The sequence below is a fragment of the Brugia malayi genome (genome assembly GCF_000002995.4).
Source record: "Brugia malayi strain FR3 genome assembly, contig: Bm_v4_ChrX_scaffold_001, whole genome shotgun sequence".
In the NCBI taxonomy this organism is placed as follows: domain Eukaryota; kingdom Metazoa; phylum Nematoda; class Chromadorea; order Rhabditida; family Onchocercidae; genus Brugia; species Brugia malayi.
The window spans coordinates 22,799,765-22,814,488 of NW_025062479.1; the positions used below are offsets into that span (position 1 = coordinate 22,799,765).

At 22.4% G+C, this 14,724-nt stretch overlaps 2 protein-coding genes across 2 annotated transcripts; one reads left to right on the plus strand and one right to left on the minus strand.

Moving 5' to 3' along the window:
• Window positions 1-275: 275 nt before the first annotated feature.
• Window positions 276-2,172, plus strand: Bma-cah-4.2 (Uncharacterized protein; the record flags this gene model as incomplete). Its single annotated transcript, XM_043075815.1, has 7 exons — window positions 276-336; window positions 578-705; window positions 802-850; window positions 992-1,110; window positions 1,584-1,701; window positions 1,796-1,902; window positions 2,068-2,172. The coding sequence occupies 7 exons, from the start codon at window positions 276-278 to the stop codon at window positions 2,170-2,172; spliced, it is 687 nt and encodes a 228-aa protein (XP_042931749.1).
• Window positions 2,173-2,359: 187 nt separating this feature from the next.
• Window positions 2,360-11,027, minus strand: Bma-nep-11.2 (peptidase family M13 containing protein; the record flags this gene model as incomplete). The annotated part of the gene is made up of 17 exons (XM_043075816.1): window positions 2,360-2,536; window positions 2,640-2,741; window positions 2,826-2,891; window positions 3,149-3,279; window positions 3,894-3,961; window positions 4,385-4,436; window positions 4,641-4,806; window positions 5,539-5,616; window positions 6,067-6,159; window positions 6,566-6,712; window positions 7,109-7,327; window positions 7,877-7,963; window positions 8,299-8,505; window positions 8,937-9,117; window positions 9,315-9,420; window positions 10,494-10,644; window positions 10,977-11,027. The coding sequence occupies 17 exons, from the start codon at window positions 11,025-11,027 to the stop codon at window positions 2,360-2,362; spliced, it is 2,082 nt and encodes a 693-aa protein (XP_042931750.1).
• Between the last annotated feature and the right edge of the window lie 3,697 nt (window positions 11,028-14,724).

Sequence of the window (14,724 nt, forward strand, 5' to 3'; positions counted from 1 at the left end):
TTTGTCTAAAACGAAACGATAATTTTGTTTTATTCCATTTGTGAAAATTGAATTAATTTTAATAATTATGATAGCAAAATTTCTAAAAGTTCAAATTTAAATTAAAATAGAATATTTAATGCACAATCAGTTATGTTATCAAAGATCAGAAAATAAAATTTAGAAGATACTTTTGTATAAATTCGCTTATCAGAATAAAAAAAAAGACTATCGAAAATGATTAAAACTGATTGGCGTAACCTTTTTGCAAATTTTAGATTCGGTAAAATATCTCAATGGCTACTACCGATTCAACTAAAACACTAAAAAAATTCAGAAATAAAAAGTTAATTACAGGTATGCAAAAGAGTAGCTTAATTACAGGTATACAGAACTGATAACAAAATATAATTTGGAATACAGTTTTAATTAATCGGATTTTAAGTCTAATTTAATTACTTATAAGAGAGTGGATCCTTTTAAAATATCATTTTAATTTCTTTAGGTTATCTTTGCCAGTAATTCCAGTATGTCTTACTGTCAACCTGAATTACTTATAACTTTGCAGTCAGTTACTGAAAATATTATTTTATTTCAGATGGAAATAAAGCACGCAAGAAGCAAAGTCCAATAGATATTACAAATGAAATAACTGATCAGGATAGCATGTTGAAAGCATCGAAACTTCAATTTTCCTATACGATCGGCGATTTGAAAACAATCGAAGTGAAATGATAGATTGAAATTTTAACTTTAATTAACGAATTGCAAATTACTATTAAACGTAGTATTGTACAAACAAAGTTAATTGCATTATTTCAGGTTACCGGCGAAGGTTTTTCATGTAAAACTGATAACGGATGTACTTCAGGTAAATTTTGATTCAATTTCAAATTTAAAAAATAGTAATTCTTGAAGAATTGTAAAAAAAAAAAAACAAAAAATAGAAATGAGCCGTTAATTCAATGAATTCCGGAAGAATGAATGAATGAGAGAATATTTTGAATTTCAGAATTAACTGCGTCACATCTTCCGGATGTTTACAAACTTTGGGAATTCCACGCTCATTGGGGAACAGAAAAAGATTGTGGCAGTGAACATTTAATTAATGGAAAAGGCTTTTCCGCCGAGGTTAAACAATAATTTAAATTTTTTAAAAAAGTGAAACACTACGAATTTCAATATTTTCCTCTATTTAATGACATCAAATTGACCTAACCTTTGACCTTTACAGCTACATTTCGTTTTCTGGAACAAAAAATACAACGAATTTAACAAATGTTTAAACAAATGTGATGGATTGACAGTTTTGGCTATTTTTTTGCAAGTTCGTTTACATTCTTTTATTCTGTTTGTTTACATTATTATTTCCATTTGATTAACTAACAGTCAATAATCAATAAATTAAATGGCGCAAATGTCAAGGCGGTTGATATCATATATTCGCTCGAAAAAAGAAATTATTGACCAACTTTTCGTCAAATATTTTCAAGCTTAATATGTAATTTAAAGATTGAATTAGTTTTGCTATTTAGATTCAGAATTTCACGTCCGTAAAAAGGAACTTTTTTCTTTCACGCAGGAATTTTTTCAAGTTCATTCAGGAAGACTCAGTTGATAATGAAAATTTTTCGCCAATCATCGATGGTCTCAGCAGTTCATTAGCCTGTTTAAGCCGTGTCAACTTGGGACCAAATTTTGATCCACTCAAATTACTTCCAGGTAAACTCCAATTTTACAGGTGATAGGTGTCATATGAATTAAAGGTAGATGATTTACTACCTGAACCCATAATCTAATTAACGTATGTTTACAGTGAAGCACTCGTATTATACGTACGAGGGGTCACTGACCACGAAACCATTTAATGAGTGTGTCATCTGGACAGTACTGAAACATCCCAATACCATAAGTTTTAAACAGGTAATCTTTACAATATTAAAACTATCCTTTTGTGTCAAATTATGATATTTACAATTTTATTGGTAAACAGCAAAACTGTAAAACAATTTAGCAAAAGTAATTTACTAATTAATTAATTTCGAATTATGTGACAGTAATGAAGCATTTAATGACATTTGCATACAGCTGGAATTATTACGACGAATTGTCCCCAGAAATTGTCGATTTCAACATCCGTTAAATGAACGTAGAGTGAAGCGCTCATTTAAACTTATTAAAAAATCTCAATGAATGAACGATTGATATGATTTTTGGACTTTTGGTCTTATCACTTTCTGATAATCGATGGTTACAAATGATTAAATCTGTTTTTAGCTTTGGCTGTTAGTGACAAAATGTTAAGGAATAAAATAATTAATTTGCATATTGATAAACAGCTAAGAATACTTGGATAAATGATATGAAATAAACGTAAATGTCACCAAACAGAACAACGCTTCTGAGGATTTAATAAACTTCCAAATGAACAATTGAAAGCTTGGCTAAATTCAGGTAAATTTGAGAGTGGGCCATTGACACGATACTTGGCTGGGCTGTGTTCATTAGTAAGCACTTGCTTGATTTGGGCTTCTTTCGTCTGATGGCCACACCAAACCTGACAACAACTTCACCTTTCACCTTTCAGTTTTGAAAGCTACTAAATTCACATAAAATTAATCGATCAAATTAAAAGGACACTGAATTTGAATTCTGTTCACCTGTGCAAACGAAAGGAAAAATATTTGTTCGTCGGTGAACTTTGACATGCCCGGCAGTTTATGGGCAGAATGACCGATCTGCTCGATATACTTTTTATATGCCTGTAAATAACAGACTTTTAGCTAAAAGATTGCTAAAATGTCAAATTTTTAATTGAAATCTTATTCGTGGAATAAAGTATTTACCCGAAATGATTGTTTGATTCCACCGTTGTCGGCGATATTTTCCCCTAAGGTAAGTTTCCCATTTACCTGCAAGCAAATCAATTCATTTCAATTAAAAAGTTTGATTTAACAAATAAAATAGTAAAAGCAGTGTAGCGTTTGCATCCACTTCATCAGGAATTCTGGAAAATTTGGAACCGATTACCCGGAATTACTACTACAACATTACTGCTTCTACTTTTGCTAATTAATTTAAAGATCTGTCAATTATTAAAATTAATCAATCTCGAGAAATGAAATTCTAAGCAAAACATAGGATATACCATTGTTACTTCATTTCTTACTTTAAAATCCGTATTTGGTACTTTATATGAATCATATTGTTCAATGAAACATTGCGCTTTATTTCTAAAGTTTTTATACGATTCCTTACTCCACCAATTATTCAAATTACCATTCATATCATAAAGACTTCCTGTAATAATCATTAAAATAATTACATGTAAAATTAATTATTTGCAAGGAAAAATAAGCTTTGATGACAGACTAAAATGATAACATAATGCATTAAAGTATAATTATTATGAACTCTTAAATATTTTGATTTGAAATTTCATAAAGTAAACTAATCTAATTTACTGATAATTTATTGGTTATACTAATCGATTGATAATTTAATTTCTAAAATAACAAATTCTCTAATGATAGATTATGGTAATCATTTTCCTTAAATATAAATCACTAAATAGAATTCTTGGAAATAGCACATAAAACATTTAAATTATATTAAATTTAATTATAGCAAAAAATAATTTCATATAAAATATTAATCAAACAGTTAATAAATAAATATAACATTTTCATTAGGTAATAGTTAAACATATATTAATAAATAGAATTTATTTGTTAAATGAATGTTTTAATATAAAATATTTAAATGCAAATTTTTATAATAAATTTTTTTTTTAATAAAGTAAAAAAAATTTGTTGGCTTTTTGTTGAAAATTAAAAAATTAAAAATTTTATTAAAATGATGAAATGAATAAGTGTGAAAAAAAAAAAAAAAAAATTATCAAAATGAAATCAAACCATCATCATCAAAGCCATGTGTTAATTCATGACCCATCACTGTACCTAATGCACCATAATTTGCTGCTCTTTAAAAAAATAATTATAGTTTATTAATAGCGATAGAAATTGAAATTTAAATTTCTTAATTTTACAAATTAAATTTATCAAAAAAATTTTTCTAAGCACTTCTTTCACTGCAACATAAATATAAGCTTAAAAAGTTAGCAGCATTAACCTTATATTGATCACAAAAAAAAAACCCTGGAATATTTAATTAATTTTGAAATGATCATTAAATGATATCAAAGATTCAGCCAAAAATAAAAAATTATTAATATGACATTTCTCATTTTATCATTGACCAAAATGACCAAATGACCATCCATTTTTGGTCACTTCATTTACATAAAGGTCAAAGTGGAAACCAAAAATAATGAAAATAAAAATATACATTGAATATTTAAAAGTGAAGCAAAAAAAAAATAAAAATAAAAATGAAAAGCACTAACTTTGGATAGTAACGATTGAAAAATGGTGGTGTAAGGAAACCAGCTGGCAGTGCTAAAATATTTTTGATTCAATTTAAACTAATAAAATTAATAAATTATAAAAATAATAAAATTATTAAAAAGAAAATGAAAAAAAAAAAAAAAAGGCAAAAAAATTAATAAATTATAAAAATAATAAAATTATAAAATTATTAAAAAAAAAAAATGAAAAACAAAAAAATTAATAAATTATAAAAAAAAAAGGAGTAAAACTTACTAAGTGAATTCATTCGAAATGTAAAAAATGCATTAACAGTTGAAGCGCTTTGTACAAATTCATATTTGTCGAATGGTTTTTTAAGACGTAAAAAATATCTTTCCGCATCCCATTTTGCTATTTTACGTAAAATTTGAAAATAACTATCTTCCGAGGTTATATTTAACTGAAAACAATAAAAATTCCTAATTACTTTATTAATTGATAAAGTTTTTTTTCTCAAAAATGTGATAGAAAAATAGAATAAATGAAAGAGATTTTATGTATATTTAATAAATTGGCAAATAATAAAATAAATAATTGAAAATAATAGAAATAAAATTTTGGTTAAAAAAATGAATGCAAAAAAAAAAAAAAATAAAAATAATTATTAATGAAATGAAAAAATAAAAATTATTTCAATAAATAGTTGATTTTATTTTTTGATTTTATTTTGGAATATTTGAAATTTCACATTAAAACACTATTTTTTTTTTCCTCATTTTCTTTCCAAGCAAACAATAAGTTTTAAACTTATTTTAAAAGAGATTTGAAATAGATTTCATTAATTTTAATTGTTCATTTTATTTTCATTTTTAAATTCATACTCTCCTACTATTTTTGATCTTTGAAACTTGAATGGCAGCTAATTACAATAATCATTAAATATTCCTCAATTTTAAGTATTTGTAGTTTTTACGAAAAAAACTTAACTATTTAAATATATTATCGATTTATAATAATAACAATAACAATAATAATAGCAATAATAATAACAATAAATAAAAATAATAAATAATAAATAATAATAATAATAACAATAATAATAATAATAATAGTGATAATAATAATAATAATAATAATAGATTTATCATGTTCGCAAAATATAAATATTTATAAAATTTATGCTTGTAATAACCTTTTTGTAATATTCAGTAAGTGCTGTATCATTCATTATCATATCATGATAACCAATTTTGTTGGTGATAGCAGCAACCTAAAAATGTTAATCAATTATTTTTTGTAAATCAGAATATGAATTAACTAAAAAATTAATACAATAATAATGTTCATTGCAATAGAATGCTATAGAAGAGTGTCAAACTAGCCGAAAAGACAGTTACTAGCCAAATAATCTATTTCAAGTTAACGATAATGGATGATAGGATGAATTAAACTGAAGAAATCAATAATTTAATTTTGATTTTTACTTTCAACTTATCTTCTTTCTTGATAATTTAAAATAATTTTAATTAGCAATCTTGGCTCTAAATATATTGCATTCTTGAATTGAATAAAGTTTTCTATTTCTATCAAATATTACCTTACCTAATATTACTTTTGAATTAATCAATTAATAAAAGTTTGAAATTAAAAGTAAAATTTTAAAATGTAAAAATTTAAATTACAATTTATGTTAGAATTAATTATAATTATAAATAAAAACCTTTTGTAAAGCAGCTTTCTTAGTACTATTATCCATCCAATCTATTTCTTCAACAATATCTTGAAATGCTTTTTTAATATTTTCTAGGATATCCTAAAGAATTCAAAATGTCAAATTTAAAATGTGAAATTTTTAAATCAAAATATGAAATTTTCTATAATACTTCCAATAATTTTGTTGTTCCTTGCATAAACCAGCCACTGTATTAATAGAATAACAATATCGAAAATATTTTTTTTTTAAAAAAAAAAATTTCAATATTATATAATTACAAAATTGATTATTAATTTCCAATTTTTTAAAATTTTTCTCCAAAAAAAAAAAAAAAAAAAAACAAAAACAAAAAGCACTTTTTTTTTTGCCATACTATTTTGTTATTAATTAACAAAATTTATCAATGATAAATTTAAATTTTAATCTTTTAAATTTAACAAATAATTATAAATAAATTTTTCAATTGAAAAATTTTCATAATGAATATTTAAACTAAATATCGTACCAATACTTCCTTCCGTATCTCAGAACTGAAATGTTTTCGAACAAATAAAGCGCTGGTTCCTTGCGCTAATAAATTTTCCGTCCTTTGAACACATTGCTGCCAACGTGGTATCATTTTTTGCTGACCACTCATTACACGTGTTAATTTCTATTAAAATATTAAAATTTAAAAAAAAAAAAAAATTATACATTTATGAAAATTATTAAACATATTTTTCTCAAAATAATATATATATTTTTTTGAACATTTACAATATTTTTTACACATAAATTTAGATTAATTTAATTATTTCAAATATTATTTGCAATAAGGAAAAAAAAAAAACACAAAAGAGTTTAATCAATGAATTTTTGAATTTAACAAAGAATTATTAAATTTATCAATTAAATGAAAATAAAAATCTCATTAAACTATTAATAATACAAAATTTATTGATAATTAATTAATTAAATTTCCATTAATAGTTATTAGTTAAAGTTAAGATTAAATATCATCAAATATAATTTAAAAGAAAAACAAGTTTATCAAAAAATAAATAATTACCAATCGGATATCATCAAATTTTTTGCCTAAAATATCACTCCAAACATCAATTGTTCGCCAAAAAATATAATTAGCAATGATACGTTTATTTGTTGTGCTCAATAAATTTGATAAATTTTTCATAAATTCCACTTCTTGAATTATAATATTTGTTTGATTATCAATTATATCATGCATTGATGCTGGTATTAAGTGGTACATAAATTTAATCCAATTAATCTGAAATATATTAAACTATTTGGAATTTGTAATAATAAATTCTATTTGTAATAATAATAATAGTATTAATAATAATAATAATCACAATAATAGTAATAACAATAAAAATAATAATAGTATTAATAATAATAGTAATAATAATAGTAACAATAATAATGGCATTAATAATAATAATAATGATAATAACAACAATAATAGTATTAATAATAATAATAACAATAATGGCATTAATAATAATAATAATGATAATAACAACAATAATAGTATTAATAATAATAATAGTAATAATAATAATGTGAGATAATAAAACAATTTCAATTTGTGGAATTTGTGATAATTGATATAATAATAATATGAGATAACAAAAAAAAAACAAACAATTTCAACAATTTCAATGTCATCTTAAAATTCATTAAAAATATATCGAAATATAATTGTAGTCGAATTTTTTTCAAGTTTTAAATTTTTAATTAAATTTATATTTTAAAGATATGCTAGTAAATTAATCGTATTCACGTGTAAATTAAATTATGAAAATTAAAGAGAAACCTGTGGAATTAATGTGTATAGATCAGCAATAATTCTTTTATTGTATAAACGTGAGCTATTACGTCGGTTTGCTTCCGGTACAATAAACTAAAATAAATTTTCACTTCAAAACTTTTAAATTTTACATCGAAATATATATAATTTGTAAAATGTGAAGGATTGCCTTAACTATTATAATATCATATACTCATATGTTAAGTTAAAATTTATCGAAATATGATTGTATTTAAAGTTAAAATCATTCAAATAACTAATTATAGAAGTTAATTCATTAATAAAATAACACTTTTCAACTTTGCAAATTGCATCGGTATCGTTTTTAATTTCAATCCAAGAAATTAAATTCTTTAATTTCCACCTTCAAATTATAGATTGTAAAAATTGAAAAAAATTGTGATTTAAAACAAATGCAAAAATAATACCTTAGCAATTTCAATTTCAAATGCTATAATATCGTTAATATCGTTTATTAATTCTGATATATTATAGCTAATATTAGCTCCGCTCAATACCAATTTCAAAGTTTCCAATTGATATTCCTTATAAGCTTTAAGATGTTTCGGAAACTTTATTAAATTTAAATAATAATCTCGAGTACCACTACCAAGACCCAAATTAGCTTGATCAATCTGCAAATTTCTCCACAAATATTTTTTATTTGAAAAAAAGAAAAAAAAATAAGCAATGCTTGTTATATTAGTATTCATTTTATTAAAGATAATTTATTAATTCTTATAAAAAATCATTTTAAATTGTTGTTCTTAAACCAATTCATAAAAATTTAAAGAATTTTGGAGCAAATTATCAGCAATTAAAAAATTAAATCATTTCCATTTTTAAATGACATATATATGCTATCATTCTAATATCAAAAATGATATATGTAGCATTTTTTTTTAAAAAAATTTTTCAACCATCTTAACAATGACTTTTAATTTACATTTTACATACTTTAAAAATAATTTTAAAAAAATTTACATCCTCTAAAAAAAGGAATTTAAAAACAAAAATTTTTAATTTTTTTTTTTAAATTTACATAATTTGATCAAATTATGCTTACATATAAACCATGAATTGTGGTATTTTTAGATTCAGCATCAATAAAAACTTTGAATAAAATTGGATCACCAAAATTTTGAGTTACTGATGCTATCATATCCGTAATATCAATCATATAATTATTCCAATTATCTTCAAGTAATGGCCATTTACCAATTTTACGAAATATTTCAATTAATTGCCTATAAAAATAAACCATAATAAATTCATATAATTTATAAATTAAATTATATGTTTATTAATTTAATCTAATTTATAAATTATATTCTAAAATATTCCATTTAATTCAATAATTCTTTTTTTTTTAGACAAAAATTAGAAAAATGTTTTTTTTTTTTTTTTAAAAAAAAAAATTTAGAAAATAAATAAAAAAACATACTCAGTTTTAACAGTGCTAATTTTTTCAACACTCATACATGCTTTATAAAGAATACGAGCCATATCAATGCATTTTGGTGTGATCGTTTCATGTGATTCTAATAATGCTAGAAATTGAAAAATAATAATAATAATAGTTTATAGATACTTAAATACTAGAAATAAATTAAAAAAAAATTTAACAATTTATACAATATATCTTTTTTTATAATATAATTTAATCCAGGAATTGTATAACTTTTCGATTCATGTGATTCTAATAATGCTAGAAATTGAAAAACAATAATAATAATAGCTTATAGATACTTAAATACTAAAAATAAATTTAGAAAAATTTAACAATTTATACTATATATCTCTTTTTATAATATACTTTAATCCAGGAATTGTATAACTTTTCGATTCATGTGATTCTAATAATGCTAGAAATGAAAAAAGAAAGAAAAAAACTTATAGATACTTAAATACTAAAAATTAATTAAAAAATAAAACTTGAAAATTTATACTATATAATAATTTTCATAATATACTTTGATCCAGAAGTTATATAACTTTTTGTTCCATTTAATTCGAATAATGCTAGAAATGAAAAAAGAAAAAAAAAAGTAGCTTATAGATACTTAAATACTAAAAATAAATTAAAAAATAAAATTTAACAATTTATACAATATATCTTTTTTTATAATATAATTTAATCCAGGAATTATATAACTTTTCGTTTTATTTGATTCTAATAATGCTAGAAATGGAAAAAAAATCACTTATAGATACTTAAATAATCAAAATTTTCGGATTACTTAAAAACTAAAAGTTTCAAATGGAAAAATCATTTTTAAATAGAATAACACAAGGAAAGTAAATTAATTAAAAGATAAAATTTAACAATTTATACAATATATCATTTTTCATAATATACTTTGATCCAGTAATTCTATAATTTTGTTCAATATTTTTAAACTGTTTATCAAAATACGATATAAATGCAAATCATTAAAGTTATACATAAATATATTGAAAACAAAAAATTGAATAGTTTGCATTAAAAAAAAAATAAATATTTTATTTTTAGAATTTTTCGATACTGAAACAATTATTGAAAATGAAATGATAAATCAAAAAATCATTTTAACACTTTCAAAAATTATCATTTATTGTTATAAAAAATTGCATTAATAATTACCTTTCATTTGATTTCGTACAATGTTTGTGGTTATTACAAATGTTCCGTATCCGGATTGATCATCCGGTATCGGATTTTCATGAATCCATCGGCCGCAAGCATATTGGAAAAAGTCATTGCATGGATCGGCTGTTGTATTCATTGAATTTAGCTTGAATTCAGGTGATAAATTAACATTCCCATCCTAGATATCTGTATTTCTTTCTAAGACTTTCCTAAAGATTCTATTAAAATATTTCACAGAAAAAAAAAAAAAAAAAAAGCAAAAAAAAAAAAAAGTAAGAAAAACTTATTTTACAAAGTTAATAAGTAACAATAAAAAAGTAAAGTAAATTCGATTATTATTAATAAACTCCTAATTTTCATCATTTCTAAGCTTTTATTGCTATAGGAATTAAAATTAGAATTAAAAAAAATAATTGGAAATAAAATTTCAGTGAGGAAAAGTTTTTTGAAATAAATATTTAATTTTATTAAACTTACAATATTATGTGCAGCAGTAGCATATCCAATTTCATCAATTTCATTAGTCATTTTTTTGGATAAAAAATTGGTATTGAAATTTGATTTTAATAATAAATCATTCCTATTCAGAATATCATTCGTTAATGCTATAAATGACAAATATACGTTAAAAAAAAAAAAGTAAAAAAGGAACAAATAAATTTTAAATATTATTTCCGAAGAAAATTTATATTTTAATTTCGTTATATTTTATTAATACTAAGAATATTGATTGTACTAAAATATCATTTTCCGGACAAATTTATTTTAATTTTCATGCAAAATCGATAAATAAATATAACTTCTGCAGCAAAATTTCTACTGCAAAATTGCCCAATTTTATTTTTTGATTCAAAACCGGATAACTAATTGGAATACAATCAGGTAAATATACTACCAAAAAAAAAAAAAAAAAAAAAAATGAAATTTTCATTTTAGTTTTAAAAAAAAAAATCACATCACATAAAATTGCTTTACTTGTATCACATATGGTATTAGTATTTTCTTTTTTTTTTTATTTTTTTGCTAGTTATGAATTATTGAAAATTATTGTTATTGAATTTGAAAATTTATTGAAACTATTGAAAAAAAAAATTATTGAAATTATTGAAAAAAAAATAATTTAGTAGCATTGAAAAATTATTGAAATTTATTAATTATTGAAAATTATTGAAACACTGAAATTGAAAAAAAATTATTGAAATAATTATTTTAAAAGAGTTGAAAATTATTGAAATATTGAAACTGAAAAAAAGATATTGAAAATTATTGAAATATTTATTTTAAAAAAGTTGAAAATTATTGAAATTATTGAAAAAAAAAATAAAATTATTGGAGAAAATGAAATAAAATTAGCTAATTGTCAGAAATAAACTTAAAAGTAGTAAACAAAAAGTTGAAAGTTTATCCTAGCCGAGAGTGAACTATTAAAACAACAAAATGAATCACCGTGAGAAATGATGCATAAAAGTGAAATGCACAAAATTGTAAATTTATCCATAAACTATGAAAAAGCGAAAAAATGGCAGTAATGAATCTGAAATGAATTAATGAATTCTTTTAAATGTTAAATTGTGTATTATTTAAATTTAATCTTTCCACAATTACTATAATAATCATAAAAGTATCACGAAAGTATTATCTAAAAACATTATTTAAGAAAAATTTGAATTCTGGATTACATTAACTGATTTTGAAAAAGTTTTGAAAAAAATGTGTAATCGAGAAATTTTGTTAAACATGAAATTTTAATCAAAAAAAGTCTGTCTTAGGAGTTTTATTTTACTTTGAAATTTGATTTTTTTTTTCACTTTTTCTTTTTTGAAAAGTTGAAAATTTGGAAATTTAATTTTGAAGCATTGTTTTTCTATAATTATAGTAATCAAAAGATCAATTTTTTACAGTTATAGGTTAAATGCAGTAATTGAGATAAAATTAAACAACAAATTAAATGTAAACAAAATGAGCAAAAGAGGAGAAAATATAATTTTCATTTTCTTTGATAATAATAAAATAACTAAATGATTAAGCTTATATAAAAATATATTCAAATCAATTCTTTTTTTTCTCTCTCTTTTGTTAGTTAAGAATTAAATTATTGAAATAACAAAATATTTGATTGTTAGAAATAAACTTAAGAGCAATAAATATAATGTGAAATTTTATTCTAGTTAAAGGTGAATTGTTCAAACGATAAAAAAATGAAATGTGAGAATTATACAAATTTATTCAAAAAAAAAAAAAAGAAATGAAATTTCATGTGAAATATGTCATAAAAAACGATACATTTAAATTATATTTAAATTCTAATACTTTTGTTAGATGTCTGATAAGTCATTCACCAAATAATTTCACATTTGTAACTGATCTATGTGTAGATCATTAGATCATTTAAGCCATTATGCTAATTCCTTTTTCTCACACAATAAAAAAACCCTTTGTTAGCAATCTTTGTTTCACATCAGTTAAATGTCCTCTACCGGATATCTGGTTGTCAGTTCGGTTCTGTATATAAACCAACCGATCCTCCATTACGGTTATTCATTCTACATTTTGGGATGGTTTTTGATATTATTTTAGTGTTTTATAATTATATTATATCTTTCGTTATGCGTTCTTATAATATTAATTTGTCGGGTTTAATTACCCAAGTTTGAGGCAAAATAAAATATCTGGCAGTGAATACATTCCACAACAAAATATATTCACATCAATTCCTTCTTATTTTCTTTTGCTATTAATCTAAATTAGCACTAAAAAAAATTAAAGTATTCGTAATGCAACAATTAAAATATATTTGATAGCTTTTTTAAAATGAAAAAAAAAAATAAAATAAAATTTGCAATTTAGAAAAAAAAAAAAAACTGTGAACAAATTGCAGACAATAATTTGTTAAAATTTACAGTTACATAGGATCAAAATGAAAAAATTGCTGAGTAATAAATCTTCGCTTCAAAATTATATTTGCAAACATTTTTGATTTGTTTATTGGCTTCGTATTGTGATTGGTATTTCTGCATCCATCAATATTCTTCCACCCATCAGTTAAAATTTTTTTTTTTTTTGCCACCCTTTTTTCTTCTATTTTATTGATGAAAATAGTAAATGCAATTAATCTATTCACAAATATTAGAAATAAAGTTAAAAAATAATTTTGAAAATAATTAGTAAAAATAAGAGAAATAAAAGTAATAACTTATATTTGAGAAGAAAAAATTATTTCATATTTGGATGATATTTGTTAATTTTAATGTCATTTGTTTTCCTCTTTTTTGTGTTATTCTATTATTCACAAGAAAGCATAAATATTTCATTTTGGAAATGGTTGAAAAAATTTGCTTGCAATACAGAAAATTTGTTAATAAAAATTATTAGCTTAAAATATTAATAAAGAAAAAACTTAATCAAAAAAGAAAAAAAAAAAAAGAAAAACGAGTTTAAATGCTTTTAATTTTTTTTTTAATATTTGAAAATACGAAACAAATATATCCATGAAGTCCAGTTGATTAATTTTGATTAATTTTAACCAAAACTGATTAATTTTAATAATGGATAGATCTTTAAATTAATTAGCAAAAGTAGAAGCAGTAATGTGGTAGTAGTAATTCCGGATAATCGGTTTCAAATTTTCCAGAATTCCTGATGAAGTGGATGCAAACGCTACACTGCTTTTACTACTTTATTTGTTAAATTAAACTTTTTAATTGAAATGAATTGATTTGCTTGCAGGTAAATGGGAAACTTACCTTAGGGGAAGTTTACCTTAGGGGAAAATATCGCTGACAACGGTGGAATCAAACAATCATTTCGGGTAAATACTTTATTCCACCAATAAGATTTCTATTAAAAATTTGACATTTTAGCAATCTTTTAACTAAAAGTCTGTTATTTACAGGCATATAAAAAGTATATCGAGCAGATCGGTCATTCTGCCCATAAACTGCCGGGCATGTCAAAGTTCACCGACGAACAAATATTTTTCCTTTCGTTTGCACAGGTGAACAGAATTCAAATTCAGTGTCCTTTTAATTTGATCGATTAATTTTATGTGAATTTAGTAGCTTTCAAAACTGAAAGGTGAAAGGTGATATTGTTGTCAGGTTTGGTGTGGCCATCAGACGAAAGAAGCCCAAATCAAGCAAGTGCTTACTAATGAACATAGCTCAGCCAAGTATCGTGTCAATGGCCCACTCTCAAATTTACCTGAATTTAGCCAAGCTTTCAATTG